The 22,331-nt window shown below is 34.5% G+C and overlaps 1 protein-coding gene across 2 annotated transcripts; it reads right to left on the reverse strand.

The window, feature by feature from the left end:
- Positions 1-6,550: 6,550 nt before the first annotated feature.
- LOC110023082 (subtilisin-like protease SBT5.3) lies at positions 6,551-20,557 on the reverse strand. 2 transcript variants are annotated; one of them, XM_020722303.1, is made up of 11 exons: positions 20,451-20,557; positions 20,279-20,373; positions 20,091-20,188; positions 19,840-19,998; positions 19,209-19,320; positions 18,087-18,639; positions 17,905-17,999; positions 17,263-17,505; positions 17,043-17,157; positions 16,780-16,966; positions 6,551-7,337 (listed from the first exon to the last, which is right to left on the reverse strand). In XM_020722303.1, the coding sequence occupies exons 1-11, from the start codon at positions 20,529-20,531 to the stop codon at positions 6,778-6,780; spliced, it is 2,298 nt and encodes a 765-aa protein (XP_020577962.1). In that variant the 5' UTR covers positions 20,532-20,557; the 3' UTR covers positions 6,551-6,777. The 2 variants fall into 2 exon arrangements, with proteins under 2 accessions (XP_020577962.1, XP_020577963.1); XM_020722304.1 differs by lacking the exons at positions 20,091-20,188; positions 20,451-20,557 and having other exon boundaries at positions 19,840-20,060; positions 20,279-20,352.
- Between the last annotated feature and the right edge of the window lie 1,774 nt (positions 20,558-22,331).

Consider the following 22,331-nt stretch of genomic DNA (forward strand, 5'->3'; position numbering starts at 1 on the left):
AATATTTCTTATTTTTTTTAAAAAAATATATATACATAACAAGTATGTTATTCTTGATTTAGAAAGATATTTTGCACTTTCATATTATCAACTTTTAAGCATTAATGAAGCTCTCTCGCTCTCCCTCTCCCCCCTTCTCCCGCATGCTCGGGTGCAAACATTACACGCGTATATGTGATCTAATGGGATAAGGCACTTTTTATGATTTTAATGTGCATATGCCTAAAAAAATTTAATATTTTTACCGTGTCATAAATTATGACTTATTGGTGAAACTCTTGACACAAAGTTAGATATAACATAAAAAAAAGTATATTAGAAACTTGTTAGAATTTTATTCAAATTTATTTGAGCCAAGACAAAGCATGATTAAAAAGAGATTCAATTTTCTTTTCAATCATGATTCAAATAAGATTTAAATATTTATTTGAACAAGCTCCAAACACAATTCAAGGCATAAAACACATCTTATAATAACCATGAGTTTATATGTCTATAATAGCTTTTTAAAGACTAATCAACTATTGCATTCTTGTGCAATATAAAGTTATAAAAAGATAATAGCGAATGATTGATCATGTACAGAAGTATTTCTTGAAACAAAGATTGATAAGAATCAATTAGTTTCAAATTGGATGTGTTGCATTACTACTTTGACAATGAATTGTTCCTAATTTTAAGTCATTTAATCGAGCTAATAATAAATTATTATTTGATTATTTTTTTTTCTTAAATGATAAATCTATATTAATTGAACATTTTTTCTCACATATGTGATCAATTGTTTTCCAAAAAAATAATAATTACAAATTGTTATATACATGAGAATATTACAACGTCGACCAATTTGTTATATTTTACTACTATAGATGATAATACAAACATGTTACATATAAAAGTAAATGTTATAGAGATATATGCTATAAATGATGGTGGCTCTATGATGCTTTAATATTAAAGTATTCATTTTATAATCCCAACTTAGAATTTGCATGAAACTAATAAATGGGTAAGGTATTTTTAATATCCATATAACTTATACCTAAAAGTAATAAATCAATATTAACTCCAATGTATATGAGTCAATTCTAGAAAGTATCTCTAATTTAATGATGGCTAATATAATGGTCTTATGCTCAAATTTAATTTTTATTAATTTGAAAGCCCAATCACTAACTTAGCAAAAAAAAGTTAAATGGGATATTATATTTAACTATGTATGATGTGTCTATTACGCTTTAAGAAAATGCTCATAGAACTTATGAGATAAAAGTCAAAATCAAGTTTAGCCCATATTAGTTGAAATGAATCAAATTAAACTTGCACTTAGGATGTTAGATCTAAGATCACCAACAAGCTTGTTCATGGCTTATTGGATGTATAATCAAGGAGAAACTCATTAAAATTATTCCTAATAGAAAGCCAAATGTGGTCATGTCAGATATAAAGCGAGATAATGATCTTTGTGAATTAAAGCATAAAGATATCATGAGTAAGCGATCACTCATATATGCGGATCTTTTGAAGCGCTATTTTATAAGTTGCAAAACTAGAATAAAAAAAAATAATCTAGGGATAATTTATGGTCTTCAAATTAAGAATATAGATGTGTATTTCCCTTTGGGTGTTTTGTATTTGATATTTTAAAATTGCATGTCTCCTCATGTAAAATATTGATCATACATTTATGAATATGCACTATAAAGATACTTTTTCATGGTTATCACACAAGAAAATAATGAGCTATGATTGTATTTCATTAATATAGAAATTTAATAATCTTCATAGAAAATTTAGTTTTCAATTTAACTAAATATAATAAAATCATCAATATGTTATTATCTATTTTTAGAGGTATATCATAATGCTTGTTTCATCATAATGTAATGTTTTTCTTTATATTATGAATTGGAAGTGAAATAAGGTGGTTTAGTGAGTCTCGGTTGACAAATTTATTTCTTTGATTATTATAATTTCCTAACAATTTTTATCAGTTGTTATCACATTGATGATTTCTTAAATTTTCATTTTTATTCTAGTTAATATTTAAGTTGTTTTTCTAACTATGATTGAAGATGCTTTAATAGGAGTAGTTGGATATGTTTTTAGTGGCATTCATTGAATTCACAATTATAAGACTACTTTTTTTATGTTTATATCATGAGGATTTTCTTATATAAATTTTTCGTTTCTACTCTTTTTGTTTTCTTCCTAGTTGTTGTTCGCTTTCGATCTTATCTTTCTTTCTTTGCTTTTATAAGCGAGTGCGACCTAAAAAGAGACAAATGTTCAAGAAGGCCGTTTTGGCTAGAAAAAAAAAGGGGTGTGAACAAGGGAATCTCAATTAACCATATTATATTGTCAATATGTAATATACTAGTCACATGAGGATATGAATGTCCTAATGTTATTTATGAGTTACAAGCTAACTTGGATTTGTCCAGACACCAACACTTGCGCACTAAATTGTCATGTTTGTCACTTTAAAGCTAAAGAAGGCAAGTTAAAATCTTGCTTACTCAACAAATGAGGTAGACAACTTCTATTTAGTAAAAATGTGATAATTTAGTAAATAATTTTAAATAAATAATTGTAGCATAATCTTTGATGACTATATATAAAGATGACTATATATATATATATATATATTGTGAATTAAGTTTTGAGTGTTAAGAAAATATTGAAATGCACCATTATTCCCATATAACTCCCAATTGTATATGACATCAATGCTACTTTAAAGATTAACTTCTAACTTCGAAAAGGTTAAATTTTCATCTTAGGGTTTATTGGGGAAGCTGCAACTTGTTAAAAAATTGATGTGCAGCGGTTGTGTTAAGAAGATACAACACGGAAGCTGCTGCGAGAAAGTTGTATATCTGTTTGTTTTGTGTATGTGTGTTGCAGTTGTTTATGATAAAAAGACATTTTTGACCCCGTACTATTGCATTATTTATAACAAAATCAATCCTTATTGCACATCTCAAACATGAAAACGGATATTCAGTTTTAATATTACATAATGTATTTTCTATCCGAGAAAGAGGGCAACCCACCCAAACTAAACAAATTGAGAAATGGAGCATACACAAAGGCCACAAACTTGAAAGTGCTTTCCAACCTCCAAAATCAATAGAGATAAGCATATGCTATGTCTATTCATTCCAGAGACCAAAAAATCATAGTCCATTCATTCCGAAGCCCACAAATGTCAAGTCCATCCATTCGACGGGCCACAAACCGAAAAAGAAAATCATAAAACACATTGAACCAAAAATTGAGTAGAGCAAAGAGCACAAACAACAAAAAAAGGTGGTTGAGAATACCAAAATCCGAAATCCCATCCTCATAATAGTAGAATATCGATTTCACAATAGAGCAAAGCCACAAGTCGCAAAAAGAAATCCACACATTCTAAATGAACCTCAAGTCACAAAAAGAAACGACATATGATACCATAGGAGGACGGAGTGCAGAAAAAGGATTGATGCAGCCGACCCCACTTAGTGGGATAAAGGCTTGTTGTTGTGAGTATTATGCTATTGATGTTATTCTTGCTCGGAGGTTTAGTCTCATCATTTTTTTTCAATCCTTATCGTAGCAAACATAGTGCTACTTCCTTGCTACACATTCAATTATCTAGTCAGTTCAAGTGGTGCAGGCCCAAGAAGCCCATTAGTTGTTATCAGTCTACATGTTTTGCTCGTTCTTGTTCATCTCCTGGATCTTTGATGGTTTTAGTTCTCACTAGAACTGTTAAAGTATAATCTCTCCAAGCTGGGGCATGTTGTGAAAATTTTCGTGGTCTTCTACTTTGTATCCGTAGGCACTTGTCATAGTATAAGATACTTCATTTTGACGCAGCTCTCGTAACATGTAACTGAGCGTGTATGACTTAGCAAAAGTTACTATACTGACAAGACAAGTTAACGGTATTTTCATTTTTTTCTTCTGATCGTTTCATGTTCTACTAATATTTTGGATGCTTGGAAGAGAGATTTCCTAATTTGCAATTTTTTTTTTCATTGTCTGTATACACAAATACTCAATTTAATCTCATATATATGAATTTCCTTGTACGATGAAGGTGAAGTTTAATTGATAAAGTTCAACTATCCAAATGATTGGTGGATATGAGCGTAGGTTGGTAACATATTTTTCATTTAGTATATGTTCAAATAATTGAAACTTATGGATCTAAACACCTGTGGGATTTGCATATCTTATAATTATCATTTCTCAAAAAAGCAATCGAACACTTGATTTGTTAGGCTGCAGTGCAGACAAATGGGGGATCAAATTATTAAAAGGTGTGAACGCTTGTGAACGCTTTATGGTGAACGCTTTATGTATCTCGGGTCTATTGTTCAATGTGATGGTGATATAGATGAGAATCTTATTAGTAGAATTCAAGTAGTTTGGTTGAAGTGGAGAAATGCTTCAGGCCTATTGTGTGGCATAAACTGAAAGGAAAATTTTATATGGTGGTGAGAGCTGCAATGCTCTATGGCGTTGAAGGTTGGCCTTTAAAAGAGAAGCATAAAACTAAGTTAAGTGTTGTCGAGATGAGAATGCTTGGGTGGATGAGTGGCTTTACACTTAGAGAAAATGTTAAATAATATATTCGTGGTAGGGTTGGTGTAGCTCCAGTGGCGGACAAAACTAGAGAGAGCGGTCTTAGATGGTTTAGTCACATCAGACGTCGACCATTTGATGATCCGATTAAGAGAGTAGATGTTTTAGATTCGACTTATGTTAAGAATGACAAAGGTAGACTTAGAAAAACTTGGGCATATTGTATAAAAAAATGAACTTAATTTATTAGAATTAAATGAAAATATGACACTCAATGGGACGCAATGGAAAAAAAAAGATTCATGTTGCCGACCCCACTTAGTCGGATAAAGGTTTGTTGTTGTTGTTTTTTTTTATTTTTTTATTTTTTGAATTGAATGATCAATCCCCAATTCATGAAAGAAATCTAAACTAAATTTAAATTCATTCTGTGCAATTCAAACGTTATTTGAACCTTGTTTCAAACGTTTATTTTGAAGCTATTGTGCAAACCATAGTCTTGAAATAGAAACTAAATTTAAATTCATTCTGTGCAATTCAAACGTTTTTACATGAATGAATTTTTAGATTCGTTTTTACAATAAATTTACGCGTCTGACTTGTTGTGCTATTGTGAAACATGAATTTTTACAGAATGAATTTATTTTGAAGCTATTCCAATTCAAACGTTTTTACAATGGAAAATTGTAAGCCATTGTTTCAAACATTTATTTTGAAGCTATTGTGCAAACCATAGCCTTGAAATAGAGGTTTGATCTACGCTTCAACAAAATGAACTTCAAACCTTGTTTGAGCTCAAATTTATAGATCAATGCAGGTTTGGTGTAGGTTAGAATAATGTTTAAACCTCACATTATATGTTAGAACTGCCATTTTCTACGTGTGATTTTTATGTACTCATTCAAAGTTTACTTCAAAATTATTTTTCAAATCAAATCTCCTTTTATCTAGGGGGTTGGAAGAAGCCAAGAACTTAATTTGAAGTGACATACTCGAAATATATTCGATGAACTATCCCGTAGGTGCCGAATGGGATTGCAAGAGATGATACACTAAGAAAAGAAGCAATCCAATAAATCTAATTTTCCAACCTGGCTGCTAATAAGTGCTGCATCTGACGATACCTAGTTAGGGTCCGTTTGGGGCAACTTGTGCGTTTCAGGATAAGTTGCTTATCCTAAAACGCGGCCCGCGGGGCAAGGCGCAAGGGTCGACCCGCAGCTTGCGTTTAGTGTAAAAACCCAAACGCAGTTTCGGATAAACTGACGAAACGCGCGAACCAAACGATACGTCTGCACAATGGAATTGCGATCTAACTGTTCCCTGAAAATCAATAAAAATAACAATAAATGATATATATTTCATAAAATGATAGGAAAAAAAAAAGTGAAAATCAGTGCTATCCAAATAAACAATACCACACAATTCTCAAGAAGTGAATCTATGCAAGTAAAAAGTGAATTTATGCAAGTAAAACAAACATCACTGAAACTCTCGTCAATATGTAACACTTCGTGTTAGAAATATAAACATTAAACTTTAGGTGTTACATATGTAAATGCTTAAAATTTCTGCGGCATCTATTTAAAATTTCCTAAGAATTCTTACCGTGTGAAAAATTGGCCTATGTTATAAAATAAAAACCGGACAACAATCCTCAATTTATTAAAAGAAAAGGATTTGACAATGGCTTACAATTTTCATGCTGTAAATTAAGGGTTTGTCTGGCGTAGCTGCAGCTTATTGAATAATTTGATGATAAGCTGATTAAAAATAATTTGCTGATAAGTTAGGTGCGGTGACTATTATAAATTTTTATTTTTTTGGAAAAGTCAGACCGTTGCTAGAAAGCTGTCATTGTACCTAGACTGATGCGGTGTGAAAACGTTGTTTTTTAGTATTTTGAAAATGCATAAGCTGCCAAAACGCAGTTTACACAAACAAGTCAGACGCGTTTTCAAAACACCGTCGCACCAAATAAGCTGCCTCAAACAGACCCTAAATATCCACAATCTATTAAAAGAAAAGGATTTGACAGCAGCGTACAATTTTCATGCTGTCAAAATAAAAGAAATTATTAAATTTTACAACAATTAAATATTACAAATTCCTCACCAATTTCAAACAAATCATTATGTATTCCAATCTCCTGTTGCTTCTAAACCGATATCTGACCTTTCCTGTTTACCGAACTATTTATTTTCAAATCATGCCTACACTGGAAGAAGCAATTCCAACTACCAGTGGACTGGTGACCCTAACATCTTTTGATTGCCATGCTAAAGAACCAAAAACATAATCCTTCGAAGGTTTATCCACTCTGAAGTTTACTTTAAAGCTCATCTTCTGCCCATAGCTTGTAAAAACAAGAAACTTTGGGATCACTTCTACATTAATTCCTTTAGGAGGATAAACCGCTGCTCGATAAACACTGTTTGATTTTCCCACATTTGTTACAGTTCTGATGATTGACATGTTATCTTTGAGGTTTGACACTGTGATCGAGGGGTAATTCAGATTTGAAGCAGGAGGAGCAGGCTTCAAGCACAGACTGCTGTCTCCAGTTATTTGCTGTAGTGATTCGGTATCATAGCCAATGGAGCATAGGAAGTTCTTGTAATCTGAAGGTTGAGTATCATATATGAGGCCTGGATTTAGCATTCTTGTTGGTTCTGGGAAGCCAGCACCATAGTCGAAGGGGTTTGCCTTTTTTCCATTCGGGTCTGCAGTAATGGCTTTGCGATTCTTGTTCAGTATGGTTGCTGCATTATGGTCCTCTTGGTTAGTCTCATGTGGGTAAGATGAGAATGCTAAAATAAAATTAGGAATTGCTGTCAAATTGACATTTATATGTTGGTATAGTCATAATAGTTAAATGTGTATTATTTAATTGAAATTAAAACAAACAATACATACCATTCAAAATCATTTTTTGACATTTCAAAATAAGATACAAAAATGAATATTCGTTATAATTATGGGATTATAATATGTTTAATGTGTATTATACTCTAAATGAGCGTGTATATATGTTATAAATATTATATGTGAATCTACATAAAAGAGAATATTTATTAAACCTTTTTGATATAACAGTTGACAGGCTCATTAAATGTTGCTATTAATTTTATGACTTATCATCCAAAAAAAATAGAACTGTTGCATGCCAGAAAAATCATGGTGAGAGTGATTATATTTCAACTCATATAAATATCTCGTATCAACAAAGAAAAGGGGAGCTCACACTTAAGGCATATAATTATCATGTTTCAAAAACAAATAAAAGAAACCATAAGGCCTAGCATAGTTGAAAACTATTCTATTGGTATGAGTCTTTCATTTGAATGATGTGTTCTCTTTCTAATTAGAAATGGATTCTCATGTAAAAGTGGAGACCTTTTGAGTATCTCTAATGACGGTGGTCATAGGCACCATCCAAGAATGATTGCGGGAGACTGGCATCAATGGACAAAGACAAACATGAGTTGGTACCAAGTAGCTACAGGCGTCTAAGGTTGGCTGCAATAGATGCCAACTGCTGTTGTTGCTCCATAACATGCATTGTATCATAGGCGATGCAAACATCAAATGTTAGCATTAGTTGGGACGATTCAGATGATGTTAAATTTTGAGCATTTGCGTCAGTTAACAAAGGTCAAAGATGATCCTGGTTCATTAAGTGTAAGATGGTAGTTGGTGTGGTCCTCTTTATGAAATAGATGATAGGATGACCCAAGTAGCTACAGGCGTCTAAGGTTGGCTGCAATAGATGCCAACTGCTGTTGTTGCTCCATAACATGCATTGTATCATAGGCGATGCAAACATCAAATGTTAGCATTAGTTGGGAGGATTCAAATGATGTTAAGTTTTGAGCATTTGCGTCAGTTAACAAAGGTCAACGACGATCCTAGTTCATTAAGTGTAAGATGGTAGTTGGTATGGTCCTCTTTATGAAATAGATGATAGGATGACTAGGAAAATAAGAGTAGTCTTGGCTGATAAAACACCTAAGATTTGCAATTGGAAGGTCTATAAAGCCTTAAAATTCTCCTGCATATCCAAGATTTATGTTTGTTAAAAATTTTTCATGAGTATACATAAATATGACCAATTTCTAAAACTAATGGCGTTTTTTGGCCCTTTATTCCATATATTGAATTGTTTCCTACTCATTCCAAGAAGTGACCAGAAATTTTGATCCTTGGGACAATTCAGTAGGTCGAATTGGGCAAAAATAGACAGCCTTGAAGGATTAGAAATCCCATGGTAAGTTCAATAGAAAGATCTGGGTAGGTGTAAGACTTGATTTAAACATCAATAAAAAAGTTGATGATAGGGGACGTAGATTTTTTCATCTTGGTGAGAAGTCCAGCGGCATGGATTGTTTGCAAAACAATGGCTTGTGATAGTTTTAATTTTGGGAAGGCTTAGATTTAAATTATGGGATATCAAAACCGGCGAAGGAATTAATCCACCTTTTTTTCAAGAGATTTTTTTTTTGTTGTTGTTGGTATAGTGATCTATCTAACCATATAAATGGGCAGTGTTTTCCAACATGTGGAGTAGACAATGAAATTTGGAATTTTGGAGTCCATTTGTCATCATTTTTGTTTTATATTTTTATTTTCATTTCACTTTTGTTTTTTAAAATATATTTGGTTAGTATAATTTTTATATGTTTTTATTTTTTGTTTTAAAGAGCGATTTTAGCTGCCCCTACTACGTGAAAGAGACCACCTGGATTTGCAAACTAACTATTGACAAGTTCTTCAATTGCTACAACACCAATCACAAGATTAATGATTGCCCTTTAAGACCCAAACTTCGCCTACAACAAACCAAGAGAATAATTTCAACCAACATTCGAATAGGTGGCATAAATTTAATAAAGGTGGACACTGGAAGTAAAATGACAGATGACAAGCAGGTCAATACTACTTTCAGCCACAGTAGCTACTGCATCTAGTGATGGTGTCTCAGCGATATCAACATCCTCCTGGATTATAGTACTAGCATCCGCCATCGAAGCAGCAACACCCATCAATGGTACATTACCAATCTCAGTGACCTCAGGCTTTGGAGCAGCTTAAGCAGACGATTCCATCTCGAGCATTTGTTATGATGCTGTGAGAAGCTCATGAAGATCTTGAAGTGGTGATATACATTATTTATATTTATTTAAGCAATTGATAATAATATTATTTAACTTTGGGGCATCACATTCATTCATATCAGACAAATTTACATTTAATATATCGATCTACTCATTACATTGCATTTATCAATTATTATGTCATCTGACTCATGTTTCGCTCTTAGTGTGTTCATGATTTTAACATTATTATTAACAAAATACATGTGTGCTTCACTTATAATATTGTCTCTAATTGAGTCTGATGTGATATTGGGTATGACTTTGGAGACGAAATTATTTTAAAGGGGAAGTATGTAAGATATGAAACTTCCATTTTCTTCCTTCCAGAGAGTGTCACCTATTTTCTTCCAAATTTGCAGGATTTTCGAAATCTTCCCCTCCTTGTTTCTTCCCGCAATCACCTTCGCTGTTAGCCCTCCTAATCGTGTAAGTTGGGTGATATCATTATTATTTTTTTCTCTGCTTGTTGCCGCATTGCCCTTTCTTTCCTGCTATGCTTATTGTTGTAATGCCAGATAAAGTGCCTTCTCTTTTGCTGTTTACATCGTTTTCTTTTTTATTTAAGGAGGGCAAAGCTAGGGCATGACAAGACAGCTGCCAAAAGCCCTCGAGGAAGCCACTTCTCTTTACCTCTTCTCTGCCTCGTTTTTACCCTCACCCTCTTGTTCTCGTGGTTGCTATCTCCGACCCCCTTTGCTTCTTGCTTGAGTGATTAAGATTCCAATTATGTATATATATATATATATATCGAAAGGGTGGTATTTGAAAATACCGCTTTCCATATATGTTATCCATCCTCGTAAGAATCAAACTTGGGTCAAAGGGGAATTACGTCTGACAGCACAACTGTGTACCAGCTTGCCACCCAAGGGCGCAAGTATATATGTGTGTGTGTGTGTCTCTCTCTCTATATATGTATGTATATATATCTTTCTTTTTGTTAAATCTTATTTTTTGTATTTGATTTTTGTGTTAACTCTTTTGGAGTTAAAATTAGTTAGGTCCCTATCTTCTTTCAAAATTATAATAATAGCAATTTGACTAATAATAATAATAAATAATTATTTTAATGCCAATATTTGTATAGTTGTTAACATTTGTAAGTCTAAATTGTGTAGGACCTACTAGCTGAGCCGGTTGAGTTGCTAAAACTTTTTAGACTTTTATTGCCCATGAGATAAGTAACTGTTATTTATTTGGGGATAAATGTACTCTTCATTGTTAGGGGCATTATCTTTTCTATTTGTATTAGATTCCTAGTTAATTGTTGGTTTGCCCGTCATGCCCATCAAATTCTATTAATATATTTGCAGTAGATTTTACTTTTTGTTTATAATTAATATCATGAGTAATTAATCACTTTTACTGATAAACTCTTGTTTTAATACATTTTTCTTGTATTTTCAATATTAATTATTCTACTTGTAGCTTGATGTATTAAATCCCATTGTTGCAAATTCATAATTGTATATAAATATTGGTGGATATGTATATGTATAAATATGTGTGTGTCTATATATATATATATATAATATAACGTCGGTGGCGATTTGCTCTGCTAGGGTTTCGCCCGAACCCTGATTTGATTCATTCAACCTTCAATCCATCCTATGGTGCCCGAAAACGAAGTTCCCGCACTTGACGACGACGACGAAGGACTTCAATCTCCTTTGTGATCGTCGTCTTCTCTTTCGTGCCCAACGAAGAAGGGCTTCGACATCTGCTTCTGCGGTTTCATTGTCTCCTCCTTCGCGTCATCCAGCTTCTACGGTTCTTTTCTGCGCGGATTCCCTCGTCAAACTGAGGTTTCTTGTCCGTCTTCTGCGCATTTCATCTGTGATTCCTTTCTTCTGCGCAGCTTGCCCCGACCTCTTCGACTTGTCTTTTTTGCCATTTGCTCTTTTTGGCCATTTGCTCGACTTGCATGGCTTTTCTTTGCTGAGATGGAGCTTTCTTTTTCGGTTGAACCTGACAAAACCTCCTTTGCCCACGTGTTAGGTAATCCTCAGGGGGAGACGACGGTTGTCTTCCCTTCAAGTTATAAGAAATATCATGATGATATAAGTGACTTCTCTTTTATTAAGAATGCAAGCAGGAAAAATGGAAAAGAAGTCTTTTTTTTCTCTGCGTCAGAAATTTCAACGCTGACTGACAAATTCAAATTTGTTCTTATTGGGAAATTTCAGTGGGGACACCCAGCTATGGAAGTTAGGAAAAGTTTTGATGACTTCAAATTGACAGGAAAGTGAAAAGTGGTGCTCATGGATGAGAGATATGTATTAATTCAGTTAATCGTGTCCGAGGACTACACTTAGAATTTTCTCCAAAAAATATCTTAACATCGCTGGTAAGTCAATGAAGCTACTCAAGTGGTGAGATAAGTAACTGTTATTTATTTGGGGATAAATGTACTCTTCATTGTTAGGGGCATTATCTTTTCTATTTGTATTAGATTCCTAGTTAATTGTTGGTTTGCCCGTCATGCCCATCAAATTCTATTAATATATTTGCAGTAGATTTTACTTTTTGTTTATAATTAATATCATGAGTAATTAATCACTTTTACTGATAAACTCTTGTTTTAATACATTTTTCTTGTATTTTCAATATTAATTATTCTACTTGTAGCTTGATGTATTAAATCCCATTGTTGCAAATTCATAATTGTATATAAATATTGGTGGATATGTATATGTATAAATATGTGTGTGTCTATATATATATATATATAATATAACGTCGGTGGCGATTTGCTCTGCTAGGGTTTCGCCCGAACCCTGATTTGATTCATTCAACCTTCAATCCATCCTATGGTGCCCGAAAACGAAGTTCCCGCACTTGACGACGACGACGAAGGACTTCAATCTCCTTTGTGATCGTCGTCTTCTCTTTCGTGCCCAACGAAGAAGGGCTTCGACATCTGCTTCTGCGGTTTCATTGTCTCCTCCTTCGCGTCATCCAGCTTCTACGGTTCTTTTCTGCGCGGATTCCCTCGTCAAACTGAGGTTTCTTGTCCGTCTTCTGCGCATTTCATTTCATCTGTGATTCCTTTCTTCTGCGCAGCTTGCCCCGACCTCTTCGACTTGTCTTTTTTGCCATTTGCTCAACTTGCATGGCTTCTCTTTGCTGAGATGGAGCTTTCTTTTTCGGTTGAATCTGACAAAACCTCCTTTGCCCACGTGTTAGGTAATCCTCAGGGGGAGACGACGGTTGTCTTCCCTTCAAGTTATAAGAAATGTCATGATGGTATAGGTGACTTCTCTTTTATTAAGAATGCAAGCAGGAAAAATGAGAAAAGAACGCTCTTTTTCTTTGCGTCAGAAATTTCAACGCTGACTGACAAATTCAAGTTTGTTCTTATTGGAAAATTTCAGTGGGGACACCCACCTATGGAAGTTGTTAGGAAAAGTTTTGATGACCTCAAATTGACAGGAAAGTGAAAAGTGGTGCTCATGGATGAGAGATATGTATTAATTCAGTTAATCGTGCCCAAGGACTACACTTAGATTTTCTCCAAAAAATATCTTAACATCGCTGGTAAGTCAATGAAGCTACTCAAGTGGTCTCCTTATTTTGACCCCAATCATGAACATCCTACTGTACCGGTATGGTTTAGTCTACTTGGTCTCAAGCTGCAATTTTTCCATCATTAGGTTGTTTACTCTATTGGTGTCATACTTGGGGACTCTATGAAGCTAGATCTATCTACTTTCAACCTTACTAGGCCTTCTGTGGCCAAAATACTTGTGGAAAGTGATATTACTTTGTCTGATGTTACTGAAGTCTGGTTGGGCACAACGCATAATGGATATTGGCAACAAATCGTCATGAAGCATAGACCTCCTTATTGTTTTCATTGTAAGATATTTGGGCATACCATTAATAAATGTCATTAGATTCATCCTAATTTGAAATCTAAAAATCAAGTGAATAAGGATGCCACCCCCACCTGAAGAAAACCCCACCACAGGACAGGATTTGGTGTCTGATTCTATTGCCTATGTGGACCCTCCCCTTGAAAATACTGTTTCTGCGATCGATGACAAGCTGGATGGCCTTGTTGAGCAACCCACACTTTCAAACCCTACTGAAAATAAGAATGGACCCCCTACGTACACGAACTTATAATCAAGAGAACCTTGCAGCTCCCATCTTCAGGAAGTATCAGGAGTAGAGACGACAACTCATATCTCACATACACTTGTGGCACAACTGTTGGCAATCTTTCTACTGTAGCACTACCACCTCATCCGAATGAGCAACAATCTTCGGATGAGGAATGACAGGTCTACACTTCCAGGAGGAAGAAGAAGAATGGTGATCTACTTGAGCTAAGGAATCTAATGGAAGATACTCTGATTACTTCGGGCAGTGGTACACAACTCACCAATCTGTTAGTTGGTTCCTTTTCGAGAACTAGAAGCAGAGACAAAACTAAAATGGGTCGACCTGGTTGATCTTTTATGTACCATCTACTTTTGGGTTTTTAATTTTCTTCTTTTTTTTATGTGTTGTACTATATAGGTTGGGTGCCTATTTGGGTCCTATAGATTGGGTGTCTATTTGGGCCCACTCATACAACCTATCTGTACTCTTTCTACTTAATATAGTTGCCCTTGGGCAATTATATTAAAGAGAAATGTGTACAAATAGGTTGTTTGAGTGGGCCCAAATAGACACCCAACCCACACGGTACAACACACACACACAAAATTCGGAAAAGAAATGATATATATAAGATCAATCGGGACAACCCAATTTAGTTCTGCCTGTGTCTAATTCTCGGAATGGAATCTGCTAACAAATTGGTGAGGTGTGTACCATTACCCGAAGTAACCAAAGTATCATCCATTAGATTCCTTAGCTCAAGTAGATCTCCATTCTTTTTCTTCCTCATGGAAGTGTAAACCTATCATTCCTCATCCGAAGATTGTTGCTTATTCGGAGTAGGAGGTAGAGCTGTAGTAGAAGGATTGCCAACAATTGTACCCACAATAGGTTCTACTTACTGAAGATGGGGAGCTGCAATATTCTCCTGATTATCAATCCGAACACTATCCTTTGTAAGTAAGGATCCTTCAGTACTGTTTTCAATAGGGTTTGAAAGTATAGGTTTCCCAACAGAGCCATCCAACATTACATCAATCGCAGAAACAACATATAGGTTGCCCAACAGAGCCATCCAACATTACATCAATCACAAAAACAACACATATCAATCGCAGAAACAATATTGTTAGGGGGGTCACAGGGGCAATTAAATCAGACATCAAATCTTGTCCTATGGTAGTGTCCAGGACAATGAGATTAAACCCATCCTTATTCACATGATCTCTAGATTTCAAATTAGAATGAAGCTTATGACATTTATCAAGGGTGTGCCCAAATATCTTACAATGAGAACAATAAGGAGGTTTATGTTCCATGATGATTTGTTGCCAATATCCATTATGAGTTGTGCCCAACCAGACTTCAGTAACATTAAGTAATATCTCTTTTCACAAGTATTCTAGCCACAAAATGTCTGGTTAGGTTGAAAGTGGGTATATATAGTAATATCTCTTTTCACAAGTATTCTGGCCACAAAATGTCTGGCTATGTTGAAAGTGGGTATATATATATACATTGCAGTTATATATTATCAGGTTGTGTTAAAATATTGTTAAGTTATATATGTATAAACATATATAATATTGTTGACTATAAATATCTATTTAGAAGTGCATGATTTAAGTCACTCTTATTTATGGTTATAAGTATTTGATACTCTTGTTGCAAATTTTGTTCTGTATAAAATAAATCATCTTTCTTTATTGTTCATACAACATGTCTCATTTCTTATATTGTTTATGATTTAATAAATATTAAAAACTTACTGAGTTTGATTTGTCAAACTCATTTTATTGTTCATACAACATGTCTCATTTCTTATATTATTTATGCTTTAATAAATATTAAAAACTTATGAATTTTTATATAGCTTGTTGCACTCATTACTCGGAGGACAGTCTCCATCAGAACAAACTTTCCAACTTTAGATTTATTTTTAGGTGTTTTTAGTTTCACAATAGTTTTTGTATTTTTATCTTTTATTTTTGAGTTTGGATAGCTATCTTCCTATTGTTAGTTTAGTTTTATTTTCAGTCACTTTTTTGTTGTCCCTTCACTTGTATTTTTTTGTATTTTTATCTTTTATTTTTGAGTTTGGATGGCTATCTTCCTATTTTTAGTTTAGTTTTATTTTCAGTCACTTTTTTGTCGTCCCTTCACTTATATCAGTTATTAAACTTATTTATGTAATGAAATAAAATTTATATTTGTTTGATTGTTTCATTACTGCTTGCATACATTATCTTCTTATGAGAATACGAAATATGTTCAAATTCTTTCATCATATCTTATGTTGTCAGGGTGTACTGTCTTTCAATCCTGTAGTGTGATACATATCTAGACATGTAACCTTCGATGAAAATAACTTCCCTCACTCAAGCTATCTCCTCAACATCTAGGCAAGAAATTGAGTTAAGATCATCAACTTGTTAAATCTATTTTAAACTCTTACCCAAACAAATATGGGTGTATATGCTATAATAGGTTTAATGACTCATATTTCATTAAACAATAATCAAAATAGAACAAAAATACATAAAGCGGACTATAAATTGTTGGGTTAGGGCAATGATGATGATATTGATGTTGATGTTGATATATATTTTTTTCATGCAACATGAACAAGTCTGCTTAGTTACATTTGCCAAGCCAAGTTTAATTTTTTATTGCGAGACTATTTTGAAAATCCGGTTATTTTTGACCCTCAACCTATGAGCTTAAACTTGTAGCACTGTATGTTGCAGAGTTATGACTCATCGTTCTTCTAAACTTGTGAATAAAGCTAAATAAATCCTAATTTTGTAAGTTCTTTGAAGTTCCTGAGATTATATATATGCCTTAAATTGAACTTAAATTGAATTAAATTGAACTTCCAAAACGGCATCAAGTCACATTATATAAAAAAGATCATTTAATAAAAAATGAATATAGCACTCACCTGTTGTCATAACTGCAGACTTAATTGCAGCTGGAGACCAATTCGGATACACAGACTTGATCAAAGCAACCAATCCGGTTACATGGGGACATGACATGGAAGTTCCAGAAATGATATTAAACATCATGTTTTTGGCTGCAGGAGACCAGGCTGCTAGGATATTGAGTCCAGGAGCCATGATATCAGGCTACAGAATACTCAATATTATAAGATAAATTGAATCTTTTAAGAAAAGAAGGCACATAATTTCATGATTCGCTTGCCTTTAAAATCTCTGGTGTAAGAGAGTTGGGACCTTTCGAAGAGAATGCGGCAACTTGAGGTGCCGATTGTGATTTCAGTACTGTCTTTGTTGGAGAAATAAGTGTGGTCGGTCTCCTGAAATGATTTCAGAGCAGATCAGCTTTAAGATTGTTTATATAAGAAATGGAATAGAAAAATGATTCTCATTTGAATTCATTGCTGAAGCTTGATGAAGTCAACCTTGTTTGATTAAGATAAGACAGTACTTTATCACCAGTTTCAATTCCAATACTTGCTGCAGGAACGACGAAGGGAATGGCAACATTATCTTCTCTTTCATCAATCAGAATCATTCCCACACCACCAGCGTTCTTCACCACCAAACTCTTCTCCAGTCTTGATTCAGAATAGCTGCTAGAATGCCGGCAAACCACAACCTTTCCTCTGGTCTTTGTTCTATTCAAGGAGCTCTCCAAGCAGTAACTGTAAGTAATAAGTTTGAGTGGGAGTATTGATTCAAAGAAACCATTAGTTAAGCTTGATACATCAAAATTCAAATTTGCACTTTTTTTTTTATTCAGAAAAAAATAAAGCATTACTTATTTAAGCTTTTAACCTGTTTTTGCTGTAGAATGGTTTGGAGAAAATTTGACATTTTAAACAGAGTTTTGAAAATGTTTCATAAAATAGGATTCCGGTAACAACTCCTAATCTCCTTTATGAAATGGAAGCCCTCTCATATCAAGCTGTCAATGCAAACAACTAATGGTGTTTTTAATCTCTTTAATCTATTCTAGATGGAACTAAACGCAATATTCTTATATATCTTAATAAGAAAAAAAATGAACACCAATATTCATTGAAAACTTCTGAATCTTTCACCTTGATTGATATGGAGTGAAGTATCCATCATTTGCTTCCGAGGCATCAACAGTTAGAACTGAAGAATTCATCTGGTGAGTATTGAGACTGACTCCCTAAAAATTATACGGAAAAGTTTTAGTACAAACTAGGCAATCTAAAACATCTAATAAATTAATTAAACCAAGCCAGTTGCATATTACCATCAAGTTCTCTCCATTCCCAAGTCTGATATTAGATACAAATTCTCTATCAGTCGAGCTCGCAGCCACTGTGAACATCCATGGAGCCAAATTGGTTGCAGAACCTCTAGTGCCAGCATTTCCAACAGAAGAAACTACTATTATTCCTCTTCTCATAGCATGAAATGAACCAATGGAGATGGCATCGTTGAAGTAATCTCCCTGAGGCGACTCAGGACCAAGAGATAATGAAATTATGTTGACGCGGTCCTCAATTGCGTCATCAAATGCTGCTAATAAGTCTGAATCATAGCATCCAGACTCCCAGCAAGCCTTGTAGATTGCAATCCTGGCATTTGGTGCTCCACCTCTTGCTGTTCCTATGCCTAGTCCATCGTAGTTCATATCATAGACGAACCGCCCAGCCGCCGTCGAAGCTGTGTGGCTTCCATGTCCTAAACTATCTCTAGGAGATTTGAATTCCCTAGTTTCAGTTGGTTGCACTTGTGCTTCTTCAGCCATTCTTTTCTCAGCCTCATAGCCACCCATATAGTACCTTGCACCTATCACTTTTCTGTCATATAATTAGAATTCTTATGCAGATAATTCAATGGAGAGTGAGATTAACTAGGTCATGTTTAGTTGGTTTTTTCCTCTTTGCTTTTAAATATTATATATGTTTTGCTGCAACTGTTTATCTTAACTTCTTATATATAATTCCAACCAATTATATGAACAAATACAGCTGAATAAAATGAGTCTTGGACTTTTTCATTTTGTAAGAAAGGGGCGAGAAGCTGCTGCCAGAAAACTAATTTTAGAAAGATTTACATGCATTCCGCTCAACTCTTATCTATTTATATATTTAGCACCCATACTTCAATTCTTACATATATCTTATATCATATATCATACATCATACATCATATTTAACACCCTAAATTTCAAAAAGTGAAATATAACTTTTCATGCGTATATAGGGTGGTCTGTGTGTGTATATATACATATTGACTTAAAAGTTATATTTCACATTTTAAAAGTTAAAATAGTGACAGTTTTGGTGTAATATGAAAGATTTGGAACAAAATGGAACTAAAAAAGGTTGAACAAAATGAATTACAAGTCATCCGTATTTTAACTGACCTGTTACATGAGGAATTTGAGAATGATTCCCCTGCTTGACATTTCCCTCTCCATCTTGAAGGCACTGGTGGCATCCCTTCGTCACTGAAACTTGGAGACTCTGGCCATATTCCTGTAATTTTAAGAATAACCGCTTGTTCAAGTCTGTTGTTTTGTAAATAAAAATTACACGCAATAGATCTATACATGGTTAAAACTAAAGAGGGTGATGAAATATATTTTGTTATTAGCAAAAACTCAAAAAGAATTGATACTTAGTGTGTTTTGCGCAGATGTTTGAAGAAGCGATTGTGAAGCTGTTACTGCAGAAAAATCTGTTTTTCACAAAGCTGCTCTGGTTATTACTAAAAGTTTCATTTTTTTTGGCAAAGTCAGAGCCCAACTTTCTAGCAGTCCTCTTATTTAGCCAGATCCGATAGCAAAACACAGCTTTTACTTGGATTATTTTGAAAAAAAAAAGGTAAAACTAGAAAAAAAGTGTAGTGCGACACCTCACCACCACCCCAAATGCACCTTTCATAATTCATCAAGTATTTCAGAAATTATTCTACAAATTCTGCCTAATCATGCATAGATATATCTCCACCAAATGATATCAATTTTATTAATATTCTTCTAATGATGAGCCTACCTGTATCTATGAAACCAATTATCACATTTTCCTGGTTTTTAGTAGAGAAGCCTGAAATCTCTTTAGCAGAATCCATTTCCAGTCCCATGAAGTCCCACGAATGAGTGGTGTGCAGAATTCTTTTCCGGTTTGGGAACACTGAAACAACTCCAGGCATCTCTAAATGAAGCAGAATGAACTTCTAATTGATTAAAACTGGCCGAAATTGAACAATATAGTTTCTGTAAAAAATGTGAGAAATTATTCAATACCACTCATTTTCAATGCCTGTTCTTCAGTTAACTTTGCAGCGAATCCACTAAAACCATTGTTATAACTGTAAACATGAGAAGACTGCGCTTTGTCGAAGCTGTTGGATTAAAATGCAAATTCCCAGCAGAAAAATCTTAAGAAATTTGTGAAAGAAGCAATCTGGGCAATAATATAGATATGAAATTACCTTCCTTCGTGGATTTCGGTGAGAATTTCATAGTTTTTTGTTAAGAACTCGTCAGAAGTGTAGTTCATTTTGTCTCCCATATATACCACATAGACCTGACAAAAGTTGGACAAATCTCACCTGAAGAAAAGTAAAAGAAGAATCAAAACAAACAATGAAAATTCATACTCACCTGACAAGAAAAACCAATTTTTATTTGTGCAAATGTAAGTGATATGAAGAAGATACTGATTATGATTCCAAAATTAGCCATGTTTGGGAGAGAGAGAGGGAGTGAGAGAGACGTGGAAGGAACTTAAAAAAGAGGGGTAGTTACGATTAGTTTTATAGTTTTTGCTAACTAAAAATGTTAAGGAAAAAGGAAAACGTGAATGTGAAGAGAACTTAAAAAACGGAGAACCGCAATGTTAATTTTTATGTTGGTTTTTAAGCAATCTTGCCACTAAAATGGTGAAAGGGATGAGAAAAACGTGAAGTGGAAGTGTTGAGTGACGATGAATTTTTGCACAAGTTATTAACTCGTCCCATCAAATAATTCCACAAGAGGAGCTTGACAACTCTCTCCGGGTACTTGCTAGTCGTCTAGGACCTCCAAGAAGGAACTCCTCATGGGTATTTGACTTTTTTTACAGAAGTAGTTGTGGGAGATTTTTTTTGTTGTGTGTGCCATGTAGAGTTTGGGAAGACTTCTATCTAAGCGGTTAGGCATGATATTTGAAGGATAATATACTATCCCGAAGGTCAAAAATGTTACCTTTGAATGAGACTAATTGCCCCGATAAGGAAGATCTCTTTGACTCGTTGGTCTACGGAACTAGGGTTTTCCCCTATCTTACTAAGGGTTAGAGTTTTTTTTATTATGGGGTCTGGTTTTCTCTATGAGGGGGGTCCCTCATAGTTAATTACAACTCTTGGCTCCACTCTCCTATGGTGGAGGAGTGCTTCATCTTTACATGAGGAAGGTTCGTCGGAAGTTTGTCAATGCATCACCAGAGCGCCACTGGAGTTTGCCAGAATATGGGCTTCTCTTATACTGTTATGAGAGCTTCATCATACTTGAAGAAACACGTTTGCAACCATCACGGTGGTGTGAATCCCTAAATCCATTAGTTGCCCCTAAGGTTAGTCTGGTCTAGCCGTGTGGGTTCAATCACCCACGCGAGGTGGATGTGTCGGCTGACATGTCAACCGGCCGAGCCGCCTATGTGATGGATCGTTAATTTTTTCTTAAAGGAAGCCCTTTGTTAGGAATCACTTGTGTTAGCCATTCTTATTCGGAGCCAAGTGATTTCCCTATTGTGAGCCTTAGGTCTTAATCCCGTAGGGTCAAAATCCCATTTTCCTACGGCTTTGGCGCTCCCAACTTTCCTTTGAGAAGTTGGTTGAGATCGATCTTAGTGGATGGAAAAAGCTTTATGACTAGTCCATTCTAAAACATAGTGGGTGTTCGTAGAGCGCGAAAAGCTTTGTAGCTAGTCCGCCCTACGAACGGTGGAGAGTTTCCCATATGAAAAATCAGATGGGGAAGTCCTACACGTTTCCACGCCAAAACCGAAGGTGGCGATCTCACAAATCCAAGTACTTGGGTGAAACATTTTAGATTGTGAGTTTTACACAAATTTAGTAACTTGTTATAGGCGTTCCTCTTCGAAATGCCTATGACATTCCGAATGAGTAGATCAAACATGGTTAATAGATCTACTCCTTATTTGACACTTCACACGGGCACAGGTGTAGCAGCCCCTGCACATGTTTAACTGTATTTTTGCCATACAACACATCACTTCCATGGGACGCCGCAGCATTTACACAAGGATCTAAGAAATTTATGTCATGATTTTTAAACAAAATTTACACTGGTTGTCGATTATCTAACACAACCTTCCATTTTTCGCATCCGAGGTTTGAGACTCGACAACAGTGTTTACCAAGGAATTTGCAATCCATAAAAAAATTTATTTACACAATCATTTTACTAGTTTATATAAACATATATTGAATTATAAAACTTGATTAGTTTTTCTAATTGTCGATAAAATTATAAAACTTGATT

Source organism: Phalaenopsis equestris, unplaced genomic scaffold, assembly GCF_001263595.1.
Source record: "Phalaenopsis equestris unplaced genomic scaffold, ASM126359v1 Scaffold000210, whole genome shotgun sequence".
Classification (NCBI taxonomy): Eukaryota; Viridiplantae; Streptophyta; class Magnoliopsida; order Asparagales; family Orchidaceae; genus Phalaenopsis; species Phalaenopsis equestris.

Coding starts and splice junctions, on each gene's coding strand:
- LOC110023082 (XM_020722303.1), bottom strand. CDS start 20,531: ATGGCTAATTTTGGAATCATAATCAGTATCTTCTTCATATCACTTACA. Junction 17,158..17,262: donor TCTTATCTTAATCAAACAAG/GTTGACTTCATC, acceptor AAATCATTTCAG/GAGACCGACCACACTTATTT. Junction 7,338..16,779: donor GTCTGCAGTTATGACAACAG/GTGAGTGCTATA, acceptor ACCATAATGCAG/CAACCATACTGAACAAGAAT.